Below are 16,989 nucleotides of genomic sequence, written 5' to 3'. Positions count from 1 at the left end.
CTACACAAATCGCATCTCACCTGTGGTCACTGCAAACATATTTAGATACATACATACATGTCTTGTCCATTTGTTGTAACCAGTTTTTGTTTTTTTTTTTAATAGTGATTTCATTTGACGTTATGTCATTTATTACCAAATGACGCCAAATAAATATACATACAGATGAAAAGAATGGCCATACTTGAAAAAGGCAAAAGCAAAAAGAAAACGCTTATTGACTCGAGTGGTTTATCTGAAAATCGTGCTCACTCTCGTTAGTGGTGTGAGCGGCTTCAGCTCTTGTCAACCATAGTTGCCAACTTGGTGCTTTAAGCACTAGATTTAGTGCTTTTTGAAAATTAAAACGCCAAAAAAAATATTTAGTGCCTAGTGCCTTTTTAGTGCTTATAATTTGCAATATTTAAAGCTGTGGCAGCACTGAATTTATAAGAATCTACAGATTTAAATGGACTAAAATACAACCATGATTGATAAAAAGCTGAAGTTGCAAACCCACCTTGTTAAATTCTATTCGCGTTGAAAATGCTAGTACGCAAGTAAGTTAAGTATTTATTTTTTTCTTTTCTAATTATTTGTACAGATTTAGTTTTTTTTTACCACCTGAGTAAAACACATCGTTTCTTGGGGCTGAATTCAAATCTGGACTCACAATTGCTCTAGCAGAATTTTGAGATATCCTAACCCCAAAGTGCCAAAAACAAAGTTTTTAGCGATATTTGAGGTTATATAATGAAAACATCTAATTATTTGCTCATTTCTAATTAGGGCATCATTTTCGTTTGTTGCGATTCGATTTTTCTTTCTCGAGATATACCAGTTTTAATGTGCAGTACTTCGGTATTATGTTATGAAAAAAGCATCCCTTGAATCAAAAAAATTTGGTGCTTTTAGTGTGGTAAAACCGCTTTTTTTCCAAGTTTTTGGTGCTTTTTGAAAATCAAAAGATGGCAACACTGTTGTCAACTACTCATTCTCTCTCGCTTCCTATAACGTGGCATGCAATTCATGACTTAAGTCTTACAGTTAGGCACTAGCGGTTTCAGCATGGATCTCATGACGAACTCCATATTTGCACACATTCATACATACCTGCTTGATGCATACATACAAACATGCAGATGCACGCGTGTGGCTCTATAACAAATTTTTTTGTAAGCTCAGCTGATTTGTAGGCTCAAGCGCTTAGATCTTGATTAATGATTGAAGAAGAAGAACATTTCTTTATAAAATGAATACATTCTCAGAAACACGATCTTTACTTGTTTCTACCATTGCTTCTTTGCCCCCTTTTTTCCGTTCCTAACAAGTAAAGTAGTTATTAAAAAAGTTAATATCGAATCTTTGGCGCATCCCACGCGTGGACTCTACCTTCTTGATATAATTTTTTTTTTTCTTTTGTGCGCTTCTACATTAGTCATTCGTTTAAATTAGTTAGCTTTAGTTCTTTTGTTCATATTGAACTGCCAACTCTTTGTGCCATTTGTAAAACCCCAGTTTGGTCAAAAGCAAAGAAAAAACTATGTTTAAACTATATTTGGCACAGCTCACTTGAGTGTTGCATTTTAAAATAATTAATTGGTTTTTTTGATTTTTAGCATAGGTACATATGTACGTATGCATGTACATATGTATATTTCGATTTCTATAAAGTGGCCGTTCGCACGAAGCGTTAAGAATATGCGCCTACGCTGCATGTTCTTCAAAATTTCAAGTTCAGATGTAGGGGTTTTGAACTTGAGGACATTTTTTTTTGCTTATTCAGCAATGAATTTCAATTACGTGAAAATCAAACACACTTTATTAACCAACTAGTTTATTCCCACAGCTTCGCTTGCGTGAAGTTCGGTTTAACGTTATGATTTCAAATAAAACAAAAAAAATGCTTATTGTGTCCATGTTGCAAATCATGGTCCATTTGTCAAATTTCAACTCAACTGCTGGTCAATTTAGTATAAGAAAAACTTACATTTATTAAGTAGTCTGTACACTATATTGTGTAAATTATTTTTATAAGTAACAATTCTTAAAAGAAAATGCGTTGAAATAAAATCATATAGCAACATTTTTTGTTTCAATATCTCATGGTTATATTTCATTTAGCTTAAGCCGAATAAATGTGTACATTAAATATGATACGGGTGGAAAATCTTTACTATAAAGACAAAAGATACTTTATTTTTGAAATTTTGAATTAAAATGAATTTGATTTGTTTTCGTTTGACCTCCATATTGTAATATTTCATTAAATTAAGTTTAAAGTTTAAACAGGTTGCAACCCTCTTCAAAATAAAACTCTTCCAACATTTTCCGTTTGACATCCATATTTCAATATTTCACTAAAGTAACTGATTAGATTTTATTACACTTTTAAGCAGGTGGCAACTTCATTTAAAAAATTTTCGTCACCTTAAACATCTCTTGTTTGGCTTGACATCATTTTGTAATGTCTATTTTAAATGTTTGATTTAATACAAGTTGACTTTCCTACAAGTGGCAACCCTATTTAAAAATATTTTCAAAACAAAGCTTACTCATACATATTTCGATTGGCATGTAATACTTCATTTAAGTTAGGAAACAATAGGATCTTACTTTTGAGCCTTGGGTAACCCTTTTCAGAATATTTTCAATATAAAAATTGCTTAAATCCCATTAATCGGACAACCGTATTGTAGCAACGAATAATAAAATTTCCTATTTAATCGTCTTAAAAAGATAGCATCATCTGCGTCATGTCGCATCCGTATTGTTAAATTTTGTGGAGCTTATAACTTCAACAAATAGAATGTACGCGGGTGGCAACTCTCTCCAAAATTATGCTATGTATTAAACCAGGTCTTAAGCTATCTCACAAACTTTCACGAAAGCCTCTCTTGTTTGATACCCATTATAAAATATTTTGTTTAACTTATAAATGTCATTGACTTTAATTTTTTGAACTGGTGGCAACCCTGTTAAAAGATACTTTCGCAAATAAATCGGTTTTGAACTGATTTCGTCTGACACCTATATTGCTATGATATTTAATTTAATTTATCAATTAATCGCGTTTAAATTCTCAATAGGGTGCTAGCCCTCTTAAAAAATATTTTCGAAATGAATCGTTTTGGAATCTCTTTCATTTGACACCCAGATCGTAGTAATAATTTATTTAACTTACTTATTAATTGATATTAACTTCTGAATAAGGTGGCAACGCTATTAAAAAAAATACGTCAAATTTTATTGACATCCATCCAGTCATTATAGCGTGAAAGAACAGCAAACATACTCACACACTTTCTCATATAAAACGCGAGAAATATAGTGACTGGTCTACTGTCCAATTGGTCTCGCTAAATAATGCAGTACAACTTTGTGGCAAGCCTAAGCATAAACTGGGTCTTCTGAAAAAACTGACTAACATCAAAAATCCAGAGAGGTACTCTTCCATCCGCAATATTCCAGAAAAGTAAAACCCCAGCTTTTTAAGTTTTCAAACCAAACTTTATAAAAAAAAACTAGCTCAGACGTCAACATGTCGTCATGCTGTCACTCATTCAATCAGCTGTTTGTGTGGGCTTCAGCTAAATGTTATTACGTCGTCTTCTTTTTTAAAACTTTTAAATAGTGTTAGACGCTTGCTCCGACGCTGCTACACTGATAGCTTTGTTTTTTTGTTTTTGTTTATTTCTTCCTCCTAGTTGAATTGACTCGTTTATTACATTTTATCATTTCTCTGAACAAATAGTAATTTTTTACACCCACAAGCGCACACACACGCTAGCCAGCCACTAGCTGGCAGATGATGTTTGTTTGTTGGTGCTGTATATATGATTTTTGAAAAACAATTTTAAACTATTAATAGCTACAACAATAATAACAAGTAACTAATGAGACAATCATTTTTCAAGTTACAGTGACGCAATTCACGCTGAGCAGGCAATGTGTTTGTTGAAGAAATTTTATTGCAATTTTTTGTGTTTTTTGTTTTTTTTTTTTGTTGGCAATATTTTGTTGGCAGATATTTAAAAAAAAAATTATACATACTGTCAAAGAGACTTTTGTAATTTTTTGTTAAGGAGCGACAAAAGTAGAAAATTAAAAAAATGGTATCAAAAATTTGAAATTAATTTTTTTTTTAGTGTCTTATTTGTTTTTTTGCAAATTTTTTTTGTAAATTCTATTTTCAACCCGACAAATGACCAAATTAAAATATCTCGAAAATATCACAAATTTTCACTTTCTTCTTAGCTTTTGCTGTGCTAAATTATATATAATAGTTTATGAGCAGCCAACTGCGAATACCATAATGAATTCAAATTTATGTTATTTTTGATTTATAATTGCATATTATAAAATTGGCTTTTTAAACTTTATTGGATTTTTTTTTCTTAATTTTCTTATACATACATACTTAGTGTATTATATAAAAAAACCGCCAAAGTCTTCAGCGTGTGTTGATTGAAATTTGGAGTTTTCAACTTTTTTTTTTGAATTATGCAATCCTATTTTGTCACAGTAAGTGTAAGCCAAATTGCATATTTCAACCATCAACCTGCTGGCAGATTGCAATATTACGTAATTTTGCAAATTATTGGCAAACATTTTTGAATTTCATTTTCGTGTATTTTTCTGCATTTTTGCTTTTTGTCTGACCTTCGTAATTTAAATTGCAAAAACCTGTACAAATAAAAACCAATTTTCTTTTTCTGGCGCGTGTTCCTTGCGATCGAATACCGGTTTGCTTGTATTTGTCAGGTTTTTGCTAATTTAATTATCGAGTGTCAAAAAGTAATCAATGGTAAAACAAACGTAGGAAGTCGTGAAAAAAAATGAAATCAAAATAAATTAAATTAAACTTGGCAACTAACATAAAATGAAACAAAATGAAGATGAGATAAAACAAATTTGAATAGAATGAGATAAGAAGAAAAAAATTAGACTTTCAACATATAGCGAGACTGCCTTTCGTTATGTTCCAACGGCTTCCCTGCCAAGAAGAACGTAAATTCCAGCAGCCATTACATTTTCCCATTTTATATCCTATTGTGAATAATTGAAGGAACTGCGGCTAGGTTTCATGGCTTTGCGGCATACCTTCTCTTAAATATTTGTCGGAAAACTTCTTTTCCAATTAAAGCAAGCTGCCATATAGTCCATGCTTTCTGAGCTCTTTTCCCCAAAGGCTCAATTCCTCAGCTAAGCTGTTCTCCGATTTAGCAGCAAGATACTCCTCAGATAGGTCGACTGTATCCAGATTAGAGATACCGGTTCTAAATCGATTAAATCGACGATCGACTGTCGACTTTTTAGCTCCGATTCGATCCGTGAATCGATCCGAAGAAATCGAGAATCGACATTGGATTTTTCCCCATTGCTGCATATAATATTTTATTAGAAAATCTAACTGTAATTTAGAGAATTTGCGCTAGTTTATTTAACGAAAAATAGCCAAAGCGCAAATTGGAGCAAAATGTTATTAAACACGTAATTTTTAAGCAAAAAACAAAGCCCGACTTCAACACTCATATGTATAAAAATTTAGGAGTATCTTAAGAAATTAAGATGATTTCATGATTTAATGATACAAATTTTATTAACGTAATCATAATAATAAGATTTCTGGAGGTATTATCAAATTGATGCAATTGCGTAAATCTTAATGTTTGTCCGAAATATTTTGGCGTAACTCTTAATAATTAATAATAATTCCGGTGGAAAAAATTATACTGTTTTTTTTTTGTGAGTCACCCTAATGTATATGTATATATATCAGAGCAGTAGAAAGACCCTAGCAGGTGGTGGTGTTCCCGGTTTTTCATCGGCATTGCGCTGCCACAGCAATTTACCATTCAAGACTACTCGCAGTAAACTCGATGCTACCTGGCTTCGGTGGTCATCACACCGGAACCCTGTACCTCCTTGTGAGCAGTATCACACGTTCGTTTTGTCAGCTTCTATCATTTTCAAGGTTTTGTTCTTAACATTACCAATATTTTTTATGTACTTTCCAATTACTTTCCGCCGCTATCTTATCCACATGAGCCACTAATGTGATTGCTTACCCTTTGAATTCACTTAGTAATTTATTGACTATCGTTAACCATTGGTGCGGTGACACCACACCCCTTTACGTAGTGCCTGTGCATGCCTGTTTGATTACGTCTGTACTTCCTTTATTTAGATAATAAATTACACCGTGCGACAGCCGATACCAGCCCGGGCTCTGTTAACATTTTCTGAAAGTATACCCATCCAGCAGTACTAGTAGTACTAGAGTTTTCATGTCTCGACCTAAGTAGTTCTCAAAAAAGTTGACACATGTAGTAAAATTCCATGGAAAATATTTTCGTAGATCATTTTAACCCATTAACTCCCGCCTAAAAGGGTCGTTTTGACCCTTACTGCAAGAAACCCTGCAAAAAAGCAAATTTGTATAGTCGTTAGAGGATTGGTGTATTCTAAAAAATTATTCTTTGGAAAATTTTTCTGAGGGCCTTCTCAGCCAAAAACTTCATGCCATCAAATTAAAAGTCTTTATAAAATTAAAACCTTAACGTGTTCGTGTCTCAGCCTAAAACGTTTTCCAAAAAATGGAAAAATGGTTAAAATGAATATCTGAGCGAAGTTAAAGGTTAAGACATGTATGCTAAAATTTCATGGGAAATATTTTCGTAGATCATTTTAACCCTTTAGCTCCCGCCTGAAAAGGTCATTTCGACCCTAACTTCAAGAAACCCCGCAAAAAGCAAATTGGGAAGTTCGTTAGAGGATTGATATATTCTAAAAAAGTATTCTTCGGAAAATTTCACTACGGATCTTCTCAGGCAAAAACTTCATGCCAAAACCGTGGTCTCCAAAAAAAAATAAAACAAAAAATCGATGCCAAGAAATAATAACAGCCAAACTCAATTAAAAAAAAAAAAATTGTAAAAGAAAACAAGTTTTTTGTTGATTTTTTATTTTACCTTTTCGGAGACAAAATTTTTTTTTTATGTATAAAAAATTTTTTTTGTATTTCAATGTAGAAATATTTTCCAATGTGCTAAATAAAATAAGAATAAGCACGCGAGCTGTGTTTATGTGAGCGTCATCAGCAATTTTTTTCGAATCATATTTTGTTTTTTTTTTTTGTATAGTTGGGTTTCGTGATAAATTTACAGCCGATAAGATAAGATAATAGCAGGCATTCGATTGTATATGAAACTTTCATATGGCAAACTAAAAAAAATATATATAAAATATATTCAACAAAAAAAGTACGTATTAGCTAGCAGCAACAATAAAATATTTATGACCTTTCAGCACATTTAGGTGATCAATTGAATAGCTAATAAAAAAAAAAAATAAAAAATATATCCCAGAAATACAAGTTCTTTAGTAAGGCAAAACACGAAGAGAAATTTCAACTGGTACATAAAAAATTAAAAAATCTTTAGAGCTTTAAACGATAATTACAGACATCAATTATTAACGACAAAATATTTACAATTATAATTCAATTCAAAATATTTCAAAAAATTTATATTTGCAATTTAAGCACTCCTATATAACAAACAAACAAAGATCATAGCAATTTATAAATTTTACAAATTTCCCACACCTTGTCAACTGGAATAAAATCTTTATTATATGTTTATCGATTTTCAGTCTCATTTCCACGCTCACACACACCTACGTATGTATACATACATGCATACAAAAATGTATGTGTGTGTGTTGAGTTTGTGTGAAAATGTTTCCGATTGCACGCACTGATCTCAACAACTTATCGAAAAGCACTCAAGAACTCATTGTGGTAAGTTAATTTTTTGTATAGAATTCCTACATAAATACCGCCCCTACCCTAAAAAAAAAAAATTGCTTTAAAATGCTACAAATGCGTGCATATGCATAAATGTTTGCTTTTGCCTCCCTTTGCTGAGGGCAGTTGTAAGTGCTGCTAGTAGCGCTTCATAATGCTATCTATCGTTGTAGACCAATTGCATAAGGAATGGGTTGCCATGTACTGCAGAATAAATAAATAAATAAAACACGTATGTATGTATGTATTTCGCTTGAAGCAAGCACGGAGCAATTGAGTTCCTTGCTGTTTAAAAAGATACTCATTTATTATGCATACTTATTTATTTAAATAAATACATCTATTTTTGTGTGCTTTCTATGAATTTGTTGGTGCTTATGCTGTGATGAAAAAAAAAACATATGCAATTATTTGTATTAAATAGGCTAAGAAACGTATGCTGGGCAGGAGTATTATTGATACTGGGTTGCTGTGTTGAGGAAATATTTTAGACATTGAACACACTGTATTTGTAATTAAGCTTTTTAGTAAAGGAATGGGAAAATATTCTTTGGTCTCTATGCCGCTGCCTTTTGTCACAGGGAAAGCTTCCAGTACCCCGCTCGATTCCTTGCTTTTAGGAGTATGTAATAGTTATATAAGTAATTAGCTAAACATAGATGATGATTTATATGTTAGCATACATTTACCAAATACATACTACAAATGAACGTGTCTACATAAATATTTGTATGAATATGTACATATGTATGTACCTGCTTTACTCAGAAAAACGTGTGATACGACGAACTAACTCCGAAAATTCGGAGTAGACATTTTTATTTTATTTTTTTTTTAATTCAATAAATGCACTCCGAAAATTCGGAGTGTAAATTTCGGATTTTTTTTTGTTTCCAGCACAGTCAAAAATGTTAAACTTTTCAGACAAAAACTCGTTCATTTCTATTTTCTATAAATGAAAAAAATATCGCTCCGAAAATTTGGAATTCAAGTTTACGATAAGTATTAGAGCCTCTAATAGCATATACACATTATTTTGAGCAGTTCTCATTTCTTGAAATGCTATAAGAATTACTCCGAAAATTCGCCATTTAAATTTACGAAAATTGTTTAATCTTCTCCATACCTCTTCTCTATCAAAGAACGTAGTACTCCGAAAAACGTTAATTTACAAAATAAGGAAAATTTTATTTAAAAATTTTTAAAACACATTTCGAAGTTTCCTCCTAAGTTTAAGGGTTTGACTGAAAAACTCTGTTTCAATGGTTTTTTTTTCTAATAAATATTAGTCCCCGAAAAGTTTTTAAGTATATTCCGAAAATAACTTTTAATTCATTCAGGAACATCAAATTAAGAAAAATCTTCGTTTTAAAAAAAGTTGCTTTCTCTCAAAATGTTGTAGCCTTAAAGTTAGAAAAAAAATCGTTTCCGAAAAAGTTTGAACTCCGAAAAAATGTTTCTTTTAAATCTATTAAATTGGTAAAATAAAAAATTTCGTTTCCGAAAAAAAAATTTGGTGTCTACTGCGAATATCTTTTGATTTAGCTCAACAAAAGCGGATTCAATTCATTTATGTATATTTATGTATGTACATAAGATCTTCTAAAATTTTTTATTTATTTTGTCTTTAATTCCTATATTCCATAAAAAAAGTGCGGTTTCAAACAAATTAGGCGTTAACTTCGGAGCGAAGCTTTTACTTTAATCATATGAAACTAAAAAGAAAAACATTCTCTCCTAAAGCTTAACTGCACAATAATATTAGCTAAAAAAATTTTAATTCCGAAAAATCTTCCGAAGAGTCTCTTAAATGGTTATCAATAAAACTTTAATTTTCGAAAAAACTTTAGAAGTTTACTCCGAAATTTTTTAGATTTAGTTCAACAAAAGCACATTCGTTTCCGAAAATTTTCGGATTGCATTGGACAAAAATTAAAACATACATACATAAAAATTTGCCCACGGAATGGTTGGTTCGCCTTTGTCTGTAGCTCGGATATTCAATTGTTGCTTAGCGATATTTAAAATTTAAATTTATAGAAAAGTTCATTTTACTTGGGGGAATATCTTCAACTTTAATCAAACAAAAGCAAAAAAAGCATTTGCTCCCAAAGGCTTTCAAGCTGCACCCGAAAAAAATTGGTAGCTAAAAAATATGGATCACGAAAAATTTTGGATTCGATATTGAAAACTAGATTTTGCCCGTAAATACCATATTCGAAAATAATAATGTGTTTTGTTTGCTTAAAGTTTAGATATTTACTCCGAATTTTCGGTTTGGACTTGGATCCATGAAATGATGCCAAAAATTTTCCTAGTAGATTACGAAAATTTGATTTGAGAACAGAATTTAACATTTGAAATTTTTTTCAGAAATATATTCTTAAGCCAAATTTCATTGAAAAACAAAGAAATTAGCAAAGAAAATTTCAAAATTTCTGATTTCGAACGTAACTAGGCCGACTTACTCAAGCACTCGAATTATATTTTAGCGTATGTATGTAGCACACTCATGCATCCATAATAATTTTTTTGTTGTATTTATCTGCTACTTTCGTAATGGCTATCGATCACGTGTGTAATTTTATATATCTATTCTTTTATTTCATTTCAGATAATGTAAAAAAACAGCGTGCGTATGCTCAAACTTGCTTTATCTCTCTCACACAAACATTTGCATATTAAAAGTTAGCAAAAAAAAATTACCAAAACAAATCAACACAAAATCCACTCACAAAACCAAAACTTAATAAAAGCTCTATCTCGCTCTATAATTATACCCGCAAAACTATCCCCAAACCATCCGCAAATAACCGCTACATTTCACTGAGTTAGTGCCAGGGATATTGGTTGAACTTCCTTGTGAAAGCTTGTGTATAAGTGTGTGAAAGCTCACCGTTGAAAGCTTCCGGAAATATATAGCCAAAATAAGCATAGCAACAGTGAGTAGTAGCAGCAGCGCTTGCAAAAAGTGTCAACAATTTAAGGACAGTGTAAAAAAGAACTAAGCTCAAATAAACGCGCGCTTTTAAGCTTCATATCGGTTCGCCGCCTGCTCCCCTATCCACAAACGAAATTAAAACCCCCGGCTTGTACCCGCATATTTACATTGATACATCTAGAGTACTTTCATACATAGTACACAAGAAGTAAAAGTGAAACGAAACGTAAAACTTAAAACCGCCAAAAAGCTCCCGCTGCTAGTATAATTTGCTGCAAAAAAGTGAGAAAATATTTTCAACTTAATTATATTAATAATTCCTTGTTGTGCGCCTGCATATAGCCGCTGCATTAAACAAACCATTTAAGTATACAAATATAACGTGCAGCAAGTAACGGAAATCAGCTGTTGAATTCTGTACTTTGACACCTGAAAGTGGACCACGCATATGTACATGCTTAGGTGTAGCAAGTAGCAATTAGCATAAATGTGCGCCAAATATTGCGTAGCTTGCCATTTTGTTGCTAAGCTTTAAAGTTGCCGTCGAAAATAATTGCCGCGCAAAAAGCTCATTGTTCCAAAAAAGCAGCACAGCCGCGCAGTGAGCGCACTATACTCTACTTGAATGCAGAACTTATACATAGCCTTCTAGTATAAATCTAAGCGCATCTAAGCGAAAACCACGTTTTTTGAAATTCTAGTCATCGACTATTTCACGTTGCCATAGTGACGAGGAGATGTGAGCAAAAACGCGTCAAACGTGAGCAACAAGTGTTTTTTTTAGCAGAAAACCGCGCCGCAGGTGTCAGCCGAAACGTCATATGTATTCGCATTTTTCATGAAATTAAAAATTTTGAAATTTCAAAAACGCTAAATTTTTCAAAATAAACACGCCGTTTGACAGTTATTGGAAAAAAGTTTTTTTTTTTAACAAATAAACAAAAAGTGAGCTCAACAACGCAGACAACGAAGGCTCTAGTCGAGCCACGACCACCAACCAACTGCGTTATATCCGTGGTGAAACCTCGCAAGCTTGATAAAAGCTCAGCGGAAAACGCTAGCAGAGAAGGAGGACAAGTGGGTGATAGAAGCAGCAAAAGTCTACGTAATTGATTTGGCAAGGCCTACATACTACAACAACAGCAACTCGAAAGTTCATTGATTGCTTGCTGCTAATCGGAGGCACAATCAAAGTGCAAGAGACTAGAATTCATTTGTGATAGCAAATTCTTAAAAAAAACGCGTTTACTTCGCGATTCGGGTGTGACACTTTCTAAAAAAAAATTAAAGGGTAAACCAAATTTTACCAATAACATCCCGTTCCAAATAACAACACAAAAACACTCACAAACAAAAAAAAGTATAAACAACTAAAATGGCAGCTGTCGTGCACGTGAATAGCCTTTTGAATGGCAAGGATTCACGCTGGCTCCAATTGGAGGTGTGTCGCGAATTTCAGAGGAATAAATGCTCCCGCCAAGATACTGAATGTAAATTCGCACATCCGCCCGCCAACGTGGAGGTACAGAATGGAAAGGTGACCGCTTGTTATGATAGCATCAAGGTTAGTAGCTTTTTTGTGTAGTTTTATTTAAATATTATTTTATTTATGAAAGCTTTGTATGCTTAGCGTAATATAAAGCATCTATTTAACTTGCTACCGATCCCTTTCGCCCTACTATTCTCAATCAAATGCCAGTTAGACTTAATACGTGTGCTTTAAGCTTTGGTTTAAACGAGTTTTATTTAGCGCTTTTAAGCTTTGAGGCATGCTGATTACAAGTAAGCCGCTTTAGGAACCCCTAAGCCTGCTTTAGCTTTTAAGCTTTCAAATGTTTTGTGCCATCGTCGAACTTGTCATACTCGCAGATACTTGGATTGTCTTTCCGCTTTCTGCTTAAAATCGGTTTTGTAAAAGCTCTGAAGTAAACTTTTAAAGCTTAACTTTATTTTCTAAAAACAGTTGCAGAAAATCTTTAAAAAAAAATCTTATTAGCGCTTTCCAAGCTTAATTTTTTTGCCGCTGTTTCGCACTTAAGCACTGATTGTTTACTAAAGTTGTTGCTTTAAAGCTTCCAAATTAAAAACACGTTTACTTAGTGCCTTGTTTTAATAATTATCATTACAATTAAACAAAAAATAAAACGGGTTTTTTTAAGTTTTAGATAAAGGTTACAATATTTTGAAAAAATTTTGATTCAAGCTCGTTCTACCGTTATTTCAGAAAAAATTATGCAACACGTTTTAGCCGAAGTACGGTGACCAAAGAGCAAAAAGAACCAACATAAAATTTATGAAAAAAGCTTGTGAAATTAAAGCCCTAAGTTGGCCGAGTAAATACTAGTCAATTGGGAAAGTATTTTAAGTGCAGTAGCCCTTTGTTAAATGCTAAGCAAGTGCACTTTCTATAAAGAAAATATAGTAAATTAAAAGTTCAAGTAAGCCACATGAGCTTTAAAACTTATTATTATCTAGAAAATTTAGTGTTTTGGGATTAATTATACAAAAATGGTTTATTTTATGCTCTTTAAAAAAATAACTGGCGCCTGAAATGCTCAATGAGTGCATGAGTGTTGCTTCAAAACGCAGAGCTTTTCATTTTTTAAACTAAAGGTAAGGCGTTGTTGACCTAGCGATATTAAAAGTGTTGGACTAAAGCTTAGCTAAGTAAGCTTTTTTTTAAGCTTATATGCCTTTCTAGAGCTATATTGTAATTCGTTGCAACGTATGCTTAGGTTTAAAAAGTCCAAGCTTTTTTTCAAGAGCTTACATTTTTTTCATCTGGTACCTTGAGCTGGAGCATTTTAGAGGATATAAAATATGAAGGCAGCAATGAGCCGGGAGAGCTTACACTCTATGTACGGCTATGTAAATTGTATAGAAGGCTTGGAAACGCCCCGCCCAGCGCTAATGTAAAGCCAAGTTTATTTTTGTAAACTTTCAAGCTTTCTTGTAAGAAAGACTCTTTCTTGCAGCATGAACTTTAAGAAGCTTTTTTAAAGTTGATCCAGTATCTCTTACTATATAAAAACTACATATTTTCTTCAGTACATAAAATCCACTTACTTTATTAGTAGGCCTCTTATAAGAAAGCATTTCGAATTAAAAAATTGCAAATACATTTTTTTACAACTTTCTGCAAAAGGGAAGGAGAAGAATTAAAAAGTCAAAACGTCAACATCTTCTCCCTCCCTCTTTAACGAAACAAAATGGCTGACGATGTGTAATCTAGCAATTTTCCATATCAACGCCTTTCCTTTGTGTAAACTAAAACTTGTCCTAAACAGCTTTTGATATCTTTGCGCCTTTCATAAGCCGGAAACGTAGTAAAGCTGCTAAAAAAATGCAAACAAAATTATGATTTTTATTCTACAAAGCGACGGTGAAGTGCCCCTGTTTATAGCCAGCATGGCATTGAAAATGAGTCGAAATAGGAGTAGAGTCTAGTCGCGTAAGTGCTCTGCTTGAGATGTGATGAATACTTGGCGGGGCGAGATGATTTCAAAGTAGTATAGAAAAAATTGGCAACTAGCGAAAAGTGGAAAGTAAAAGAGCGTTAACAAATTAGCCGCTGAGGGACATTAAGGCACTTGAAGAGGGAAGCGATGGCGGGTAACGTTTTTTTTTTTTTTATAGACTTAAGAAGGCGTTGGAAATATTCGGAGTCAATTAGTACTCTGCCGGAAAAGCAATACTAAGCAAATATATTGCTTGAAAAATTAACTTCAACGAATTTCGGAGTAGGTACAATGTACAATATATTTTCGACCAATGCAAAGAACAAGATACCTATTACTCCGAAAAACTATACGCCGTATAAACGTATTAAAAATTCGGTTTTCTGAAATACACATAAAAAGTGACTTTTTGAGTATATCTAGACTTTGTCCGAAAAAAATCGGATTCTATTATTCAGTTTTCAGCACAAAACAGAAAAAAACAAATTTTGTTTATGAAAATTTATTTTTCGGAGTTTACTCCGAATGCCTCAATTATGAAAAATTTGAACTTTCTTATAATGACATTTGAAGTTCATATGTATATAATTAATATAACGTTTTTTCCGAAAAAATTTCGGAGTCTACTCCGAATTACATTTTGCACTCAAAAGTTGCGTAAATTTTAGAAATTTCGTTTATTTTGGTTAGATTTTGGATCTTACCGAAATATTGCAAAAAAATAGCATAATCTTGACAGGTTTTACATAGATTTTCAGACAACGCTTAAAATATTACAGCTGAAATTTAATATGAAATAAATAATAATTTTTCATACACAATTCATTTTTAGTCGCAGTCGTTTTTCATCCACTCTTTGGTATCTCTTCAAAATGCCCATCTGATTTGTCATCGCTTGAAATTTAAATATTTAGCCCACAGTAAGGAGCACAGGGATAAATACTTCTTGCTTCAATTTCTATAGCCTGTAGAACTTTATACTTGCCTCAGGGTTTTAATTCATTCTTTTGTGGCGTTAATTCAACAACTCGGCCACCAGCTTCCTAAATGAAACACACCAGCTATCGATTTTCTTCAACTTATACGCCGACTTACTACCGAAAAGGGGGTTTAGTCAGCAATTTCTCTTACCTTGCGTCTTCAGAGCTTAAAAATTATGACCCTGTTGAAGTAAAACTCACTTAATTGAGCTACTTAACTGACGCCAGTTTGTGTGTCACTGCCGCACCTGGTTAAGCAATTAACTACAATTTTATAGTTTGCTTTTCGGCGCTACTTTAAACTTGCTTCTTTTGTTTGTTTGTATGTATGTATGTATGTGAAAAGTGCCACTGAAGGGCTTTTTAATTTTGTAGAGCGGCAAACGGCTAAATTTTTATGCTCCGGCGGTTTTTTAGTTTCTTTCATTCTCCTCGCTTTTTGACAAATATTCTCATAACGCTACAAATGGCTCAAAGTGGCTCAACATTTTACAAGCGCATGAAAGGCGTTATGCGACAAGACTTCTTACAGTTGAACAGCTTTGAAACCATTATTGGATAAACATAATTATAATTGTTTAGTAAAACGATTTACTGCATTTGAATGAAATTTTTCAGCACAGTTACTTTTAAATACAAACCAGTAGAGAAAATTCAACATTGCCCGAACGCGAATGGCTCAATATGAAGCAAAGTGCTTTACTTTTGAAATAAGAATATTCAAGCCGAGCTAAGTAGCTGCTGAGTGAAAATTCGATGCAAAAAAATGATGTATGATTCAATGGAAATAGTTATCTTAATTGCTTTTGAATCAATTGCTTGGCTCAAAGTGGCTCAACATGGTCTATATGTGTTCATAAGGTTATGATACAGTACTGGCATAGCTGGAAAATGGCTAAATAGAAGAGTACAGCTAAACTTTGATGACCTAAATCCATCTTAAAATTTAAAGAAATCTCAAAGATGTGTCAGAACATATGTAAGTGTATGGACTCTATGTTATACTTAAATAGAATATCACCGCTCAAAATGGCTCAATATGAACTTAAATTCTTTTTAATAAAAGTAGCTGGATTTTTTATGAAACTAGGTTATATTTGCTTTATATATATCGCAAATTCAGCGCTTTCGATTAGTGAATGATTATATATGTATGTATGTATTGAGAACGGTTTAAAAATTCATTTTGAGTACTTAAGCCAAATTATCTCTCTTACTGTAGCATGATTATAAAATGTCAATAGATAAGTTCCTGCCTGATATTGTACACTTAAAAGTGGTATATTTTTTCATAAGTTTTTTTCTACAATTTAACTAGCTCCCTCTTTAAGCCACGCAAGCATGGACCCCTACATACACAAATATAAATACATATATACTTTTTCTCGTTTCGCTTGCATTCATGCACGTCCTTTTCTTTCTATGTGCATATGCTCAAATAAACGCAGACATTCATTGCCCACAAATTAATTGTATTATCCTATTAATTAACTATTCAGTAAGCGTTTTCATACAATTCGTCCTTTTTGTGTAAACATCAGTTGCATTCGCGCACACACACTTTTATTCGTCGACTGTGGTGGGTCGCTCGCACTTGCACAGGTGTGTAAATAGCAAATGTAGATATGTATGTACATACTTAGGTGCACTTGGCATTTGTGTGCATTCATTTCCATTCTCTTTCCGTTCTACCCTCATTCTGCGTCCCATCTGCATACATATCTTTTTTTTTCTTTTAATCTCCTCCTTTGTGTCATTATACAATCTCTCTTATAATATGTGTCCCTCCATTACACTTTTCATTTACTTACCTTCTCCGTC

At 32.8% G+C, this 16,989-nt stretch overlaps 1 protein-coding gene across 1 annotated transcript in view; it reads left to right on the top strand.

The window, feature by feature from the left end:
* The window catches only part of LOC118744930 (ice-structuring glycoprotein), a gene marked incomplete in the record, with an annotated part of 581,188 nt that overhangs the window by 307,782 nt on the left and 256,417 nt on the right, over positions 1–16,989 (top strand). Inside the window, 1 exon segment of the mRNA XM_036478369.1 lies at positions 10,404–12,294. Coding sequence (XP_036334262.1) covers positions 12,106–12,294 — 189 coding nt within the window.

This window comes from Rhagoletis pomonella, unplaced genomic scaffold, assembly GCF_013731165.1.
Source record: "Rhagoletis pomonella isolate Grant_MI unplaced genomic scaffold, Rhpom_1.0 Rhpom_scaffold_00008, whole genome shotgun sequence".
Lineage (NCBI taxonomy): Eukaryota > Metazoa > Arthropoda > Insecta > Diptera > Tephritidae > Rhagoletis > Rhagoletis pomonella.
The sequence above is the reverse complement of the archived record's forward strand: the minus strand, read 5'-3'. Positions and strand labels throughout refer to the sequence as shown.